The sequence below is a fragment of the Haplochromis burtoni genome, unplaced genomic scaffold (genome assembly GCF_018398535.1).
Source record: "Haplochromis burtoni strain Fernald_Lab_line unplaced genomic scaffold, NCSU_Asbu1 Contig_3349, whole genome shotgun sequence".
Lineage (NCBI taxonomy): Eukaryota > Metazoa > Chordata > Actinopteri > Cichliformes > Cichlidae > Haplochromis > Haplochromis burtoni.
This window is the reverse complement of record NW_024585710.1, coordinates 1-7,206: the sequence shown is the minus strand read 5'-3', so window position 1 is coordinate 7,206 and position 7,206 is coordinate 1. Positions and strand designations below refer to the sequence as shown.

Below are 7,206 nucleotides of genomic sequence, written 5' to 3'. Positions count from 1 at the left end.
CTGTGTAGATGGAAAAAATATTTTGGATTCAAACAAGGATAAAGAATTATAGCACACCTTTCCAATTTTCCAAGCAGTCTTACATTTAAGTTAAAAAAAAAAGGAGGGATTGGAGGACCACCAGGTGTGTTGGCCAGCTAACACACCTGCTTCTCTGTTGTAACTTCAGCTGACCCTAAAGCATCTTCAGTGGGGAGTGGGACCAACAACAATCCCCGGCGCCGGTCCCAGTGCTGCAGGATATGCTCCACCAGGGCTTGGCTCCCCTCGTATTGACAGAACTTAGACTGCAGGTTCTCCACCTGGGACTGAATGGGGGTATGGTGAGCAATGGAGAATGAAGGAATGGTGGCACTTGAATGGTTAGTAGGCAATGATGTGAGTCTGTTAACCTCTAATGTAGAACATAATGTGCACCAGAACAGGTTAGGTTTACAGCATAAGTTACCAAGGTGAGTACGAAGCATCTGAATGAGAAGTATGGAAAACCCAGGATTGGACCCAAAGTTACTTGGACTAAATCCTGCTTTGTAATACAGGCCTCAGATTTTATGTTATTGACTTAACAAAGAGCCCTTAAATGGCATATTTGTACAAACCTTCCCAGCAGGTAAGCTCTGTCTTCTTGCTCTGTCTTTTTGATTCCTCTCCCCTGCTTGTTTTCCATCTTTCAACTCTTTTTCTTCTCCTGCACTCTTCACATTTACAGTTTCTGTATTCTGGCAACAAACATGATTCATGTTAGATATAAAAGCAAAATTAAATACTTTAATGTAATTAGATCCTGTGCAGAATGCAAGACACTGGATTGCAGAGTAAATCATTAATTCTTCATTGAGTGGTTTTAAAAACTAAAGTAAGAGAAGCTGAAGATTTCACAGCACACATAGTAACAAATAGGCCTACAAGAAGTACCTTTGTTTCTTGAATCCCTTTTTTCTCAAATTAAAATCAAGTATTCAAAACATACTTGAAAAAAATCAGACATGTTGTTAAAATAGTAAGAACTCATCACAATTTATTATTCCATCATTCCTCATATCTGATTTGTTGTATAACATTACACAATCTTATGAAATAATGTATCCCAAACATGCAGTATAAAAACTCCAGTAAGTTACAAAGTAGGTAATTAGTCTGCTATACATATCTACCATTTTAAATAATGCACTGGGGTTGAGTGTGTTGACATCGTTGCTAAGCTCTAATCTACCTTGTCTATCTCCAGTGTGTCTGTGGGTTGAGGAGAACCTGTGGTTCCTTCTGTCTGCTTCTGTGGATCATCGGCCTCTTTGCTATGATGCTCTGTAGGAATAATGACCAGACGTCACTCAGTAACTGATTATGCTGCACTCTATAAACCGTTTCATTTTTTACTCTATATTACATTTTATAAAATATTACATGTTTTTTTTTTACAATTGTCTGCACCTTCATTTAGATGACATTGCTCTCTTGTGTCCCCTAATTGCTCTTTGGAGTCGTTAACAGAAGACGCCTTTAGCACATTCAATGTTGACTACAGAGGAAAGGGGAGAAATTAATTCAGTGCTCTAATTTTTCTCTGTATTTGCTGGTCTTCATAATGGATACAGACCTGCTTTACCCCCAGCAAGCTCTTCTTCCTTGATGGTTCTTTAATGTCCTTCTTTCCACCCACCTCTTTTAACCTTTGGTTCTCTTCCTATTGCCTCTTTTCTTCCAGCTCTTTCTCCATCTGCTCCCTTACACACAAGTGAATTGTTTTTAGTTACCTTCATTTGAACTTGAATATATTCCTGGTATTTGAGTGAAACTGTGCATGCTCAGCATAAATAAAACTGTGCACAATATTCCTGGATGTAGAAGGAAGCAAGAAGTAGTTTCAAGTCTCTATATTTATGATCACTATGAGGGCTTTTATTCCATGGTAGATATAGTAAATCTAAGTCTATAACTGGTTTAAGCAGAAAATGAATGACATCAAATACCTCAAAATGTGGTTATAGTGGCTTATGCCATATTCTAAACCATTATTGATATAAATGTTAAAGCACATATTATGTATTTATTATTTATTATTGTTTGTATTATTTGAATATGCCATTTTGATTAAAAATTCACCTTTCAGACGAATGTTAAAAACTGGAAGTGTTCACTGCAGAACTTAATCAGTCCAATGTGCTATTTTTCATAATTTGTGTTTATATTTTCTTTTTCTTCTTAACAACTTAAATATAAAATTTAATTTAATCATCTGTATTCCATGGATTAACCACTCTGTACCTCCCTTATCATTTATGATGACTTTATTAGGCATGTAATGCTATCACTGGGTTGGGCTCACTTTTGCTTTCAGAAGTGCCTAAATTCTTCATAACATAGTAAACAAGGATTCGGGGACATTCGTCAGAGATCCTGGTCCATACTGACATGACAGAATTAAACAGTTGCTTCAGATTTGTCAGCTGCATATCTGATTCGGCTTTCACTCCAAAGCTGCTACATTGGATAGAGACTGTGTGACTAGCCAAGTTATTTGAGTAAAATGAAATGAATTTCATGGAGACTATCAAGAAACCAGTTTGAGACGCTCTATGATCTGTGACATGGTGTGTTATCCTGCTGGAAACAGCCCTCAGCAGATGTGGTCACTGTGGTCATAAAGGGATGGACATGGACAGCTACAGCAATCAGAAAGGCTTGTGTGTGCGTGGTGTTTAAACAATGCTCAGCTGGTACTTAGGGAACAAGAGAAAATACCCCTGATACCATTACACCACCGTCAGCCTGAACTCTTGATACAAGGCAGGACGGACCCGATTTTTCTACATACCTTGGTAATAAGTGGTTATCTGAATTATTGTTGTCTTCCTATCAGCTTGAAGCAGTTTGGACATTCTCCTCTGACCTCTGGCATCAACAAGGCATTTTCACCCAGAGAACTGAGCCTCACTAGGCATGTTGATCATACCATTGATGACTGTGTCCATTTCATCAAGCTAAAACATCAGTTTTGACTTTGTGCAGTTTGGTAAAACTAGAAATTAAAACCTCACTGAAAAAAATAAATATTGTCAGTACCTAAACTTCTGCTGTCGGAATTCCTCTCTGTGTTTTTTGTTAATGCGCTCCTTCACCTCCTGTGGCAGAGCATTATACTCCTCCTCATCCATGTCCTGCAGCCATTGTTCCTCCCTGGCAGCTTTCTCCTTCTGCAGAGCCTCTGACAAACAAAACACACACACACACACACACACACACACACACGCACACACACGCACACACACAGTTTTGGTCATTTATCTAATTCAATACATAAACATGACAACTATAAGTTCTGTTCACAGGTATAAGAATTTCTGTCTGTAAATATTTTACCTTCAGCTTCGCTTTGAGCTTTTTCCCGTGCCTTCAGGGCTGTATAAGAGTCAGATAAGTTGACCAAATAGATGTGTTTGCGGTTACTTAAGGCCTTGAGAACAACCTGCAGAGTGCTCGCTGGAACCCGAGTGTACGCTGAGTCCAGGCCATCAATCACTATTCCACGATAACAATCGCTTAACTGTAATCACAACGTAAGCACCAACATTAGAGAGAACTACAAAATAAATAGAGAAACATCAGAGAAAACATTCCTTATTTGTGCCAATTTATTGCACAGCACTGGCTAAGAGTTATTCAGTTTGCACTTTTCTGTATATACACACACCATATAATACCTCACCTGAAATCTTTCTGCTAGGATATCAACCAGTAAATGCTCAGGCAACAGATTCCTCAGTGTGGTCACATCTCCTCCCTGAAGCAAAATCACACTAAATAAATTGGTTTTCTATGAGTAACAATTACTCTGTATTCACAGTTTATACAATAGTTTTGTATAGAGGTGTAAAGGGAATGAAATTTAAATTAATTATTTAACTGCAAAGCAAGGACCAGACCACCAATTCATAGAGAAAAGAAATACATTAAAACAGAAAGAAAAAGTAAAAACAAACAAAATAAAGTCCTGTGAAAAGCTCAAAGACAACAGATACGGAGATACTTTGAGAAAATGTACCAGACAATGGACAATGTGTTGATTTTCAGTCATCAGGGGAGCCTTGGAGTCATTTTCACTACTGTTGTCCTCACAGTTGTTGGCTGTATTTTGTATAAAAGGCGATGAATCTGGATTGGAGGCTTCAAGAGGTGCTGTGGGTCCTGATCCAGACGTTTCCTCAATGACCAGACCTGGTAGCAGGTGGGTAATTTTTAGTTACTCTTCTGCTATGGTATCCTGCCTTACTGTAAAAGATCTGAACTATCTCTAAGGATGGGGGTAAGCTTCATTTAATTTGCTGCAGAGGATACAGTAAGTGTAGGTTCTAATGGTTTAGTCCCAAGGAAATTTTCATTTTTAGACCATTTTCTAAATTCTGATGAGTTTTTATACTGCCGTGTACATTTTCTTCATCACTTTGTAGTACAACTATTAATATGTGTTTAGCTAAATGAAAAAAACAAACAAAACAGTTTAATAAAAACCAACAATCACATATAGAGAAGGTTTACTCTTCTGTCCTCTTTGTGTTTGCCTAGCTGCAGATGTGAGAGTCAGGCTACAAAGAGTTGGTATTGCTGCCTGATATCAGGCTATTTTTTGTGGCTTTTGTTTTGACCTGTTCACACCAACGATAAATTCATAATTTAATTTCAGTTTTCTAACCATATTAAAACCTTTCTGATTTTAAAACATGTATCTGTATTTTGGGACGTTTTTTAAAGATGATGCTTTTTTCAGACCATGCAATAAACTGGCAATCTGCCCAGGTCGCACCCTCTTTTCCTTTGACAGCTGAATCACGCTGCAGCCCAGCTCTTAACCATTTACTTAAAACTGAAAATGACCAGTTAAAGGTGTTATTCATTTTTCCATCACAAGCTGCTTTCTAGCTTCCAGCTTACCAGCTTCCTTAGCATTTTTCTGAGCATGCTCTGTAGCAGCAAAGTCAAAGAGTTGTCTGGCTGTCAGGCTAACCGGTGAAGTGCCATTTAAAAGCATATCTGTAACCACATCATCAACACAGAGGCACGCTGCTCCATACCGAAGTGCCAGAGCAGCTGCTATGCTGCTCTTATCTGAAAAAAAAAACACACACACACACACACACACACACCTTTTATATCAAGTTAACTGACTCCAGCAGGGGATGATTGTTTTATACACTATCGTCATTTAAATTCTTTCATTGCAGAATGTGTTTTTAAACCTGTCAGTGGGGCTCCATATACGATAATAGCAATGCCTCTGCAATTGCGTCCAATCAGAGCCTCAGGTGACAGGTCAACACCCATATGTCGGGCAACTGCTCTGCAGATAGGGGTCATCTCGAACTGTCTTAGACTCTCGCTGCTCGCCAATCTGGTCAATTCTGAGAAAACTGAATTTGAATTTAAATGTTAATTTTACAAGCAAAATAATGTTTGCAAAGAAAATTACACAAGTCTGAAAATTGATGGCATTTTTTTATGAACTGCTAGATGAGAAGTGAAACATCTTAAAGGACATTACAAAGAAGTGCTGTTGCTTTCAACTCAAGGTGATCATAGCCTGGATGACTGAGAACCAAGAAAGAAGAAACTTGCTGTACTTACACATTTCAGGTGGTTTCACACCTGTAGTTCTAATCTCTGGGTGGTCTTCATCTAGTTTAGGCTTATTTTTTCCTCCCTGTGTGTCTTCATTTTGATCGTCATGACCCGTACCTGCCTTCAGCTCTGGGGCACACAGATCGATTAAAAGTGACATTATGACAGACATTAAAACAAATATGTGCTGACATAACTGTGTGTATATTATCAATAGCTGCTTAGGTATCTTTAAAGATACCTTCGTCTTTCATCTTGGAGCAATACTCCTTGTAATAGTCCAGCAGTTCTGAGGGAAGCCCTTCTCCCGGGACACGTGGAGGAAGTAGTAACACACTGTTGTCTTTATAATCCTGCATCAAACGCAGAATCTGCATGTGACCATGAGAAGAGAGGGCAGTTAAAAACCCAGAAAAAAATGTCTTATTAGAGACACCACATAATGCAAAAGACAAAAACGGATAATTTAATTCAGGAAAGCTGTGTGAGATTAACTGTAGTGAAAAAATTGCATTGCACAGCATTTCTACTTTGTCTCTTTCTCTGATGCCTTTTTAATCATGCCATATTTTACCAATGAAAGGAAATCACATAATCTCTTCATATTACTACACCACTTATAGCCTTGCCTTTAAAAATCATGCACTTCATTTTAAAGTAAATTTGCAACAATATTTCTGAAACTTTAGAAAAAAAGTGCTACCTCTTCTTCCTGGAGATACTGTGTGTCAAACTCCAGGGAGTAAAACTCAATGGGGAAAGAACAGGGGTTTTTCACTGTAACCTCAGCTTCAACGTCAGTGCTGGCAGGGAGACAAGGGCCCAGCTCGAGTACCGAAGGGCAGAACTCGAGATGTGGATCCTCACCCTGACCCTGAGCTGCGATGAACACCTCCTGGGTGCTGTCAGTGACTCGCACCACTAGCCGTCTGTTGTAAGGACACTGAAAGACAAATAGAGCAAAACAGTAGGTCTTTTGTCATATTTTATATCACGTTCTCTTGCTACTTTTTCATGATTAAGCAGTATGATGTTATGCTACTAATTATATCTAACAGTTATTGTTCTAATATTAAAAGCAGTTCACCCCATCAGCAGGCTTGAACTTTATGTGGACATTGACCCGTTCACCAGGGGACAGCACACCAGAGGAGGGAAACATCTCAAACACCACTGGAGGTGGACGCTGCTCCTGCAAGGCTCTTTTACGCTTGTAGAGGGGCAGGAACTTATCGATCTGAGTGAGAACAAGAACAAATGCAGGCATCACATTTATTATATTTCTCTCTATCTGATATCTTTCTTGGCACGACACAGATGGCCTGTGGATTCCATTTTTTATATTATCCACAAAATAACAACAGTCATACCTTTTTAAAAGGCTTAACCTCCTCAGCTATGCTCCAGTGACACAGCACAGACTCATGGTTCAGCAGCTGTATTGTCTTCATCTGTTGGGTTATAAAGAAATTCTTACATTTTGCACAACAATATGTCATTAAATATAATGACATCGCATTACTGCAAGTTAAAACTGGTTTCAATTAAAAAGATTTACTCATGCCTTTAGAATACCAAAGGTTCGAATGTATA

General features: G+C 38.6%; 1 protein-coding gene across 1 annotated transcript; it reads right to left on the bottom strand.

Moving 5' to 3' along the window:
- Positions 1-101: 101 nt before the first annotated feature.
- On the bottom strand, positions 102-7,113 carry LOC102307241 (hydrocephalus-inducing protein). The gene is made up of 16 exons (XM_042217859.1): positions 6,984-7,113; positions 6,701-6,850; positions 6,317-6,556; positions 5,855-5,984; positions 5,620-5,742; positions 5,235-5,405; positions 4,930-5,103; positions 4,043-4,215; positions 3,707-3,781; positions 3,361-3,544; positions 3,064-3,205; positions 1,598-1,724; positions 1,432-1,519; positions 1,214-1,305; positions 600-719; positions 102-308 (listed from the first exon to the last, which is right to left on the bottom strand). Exons 1-12 carry the CDS (start codon positions 7,110-7,112, stop codon positions 1,685-1,687), a joined length of 1,731 nt encoding a protein of 576 aa, XP_042073793.1. The 5' UTR covers position 7,113; the 3' UTR covers positions 102-308; positions 600-719; positions 1,214-1,305; positions 1,432-1,519; positions 1,598-1,684.
- Positions 7,114-7,206: the final 93 nt, after the last annotated feature.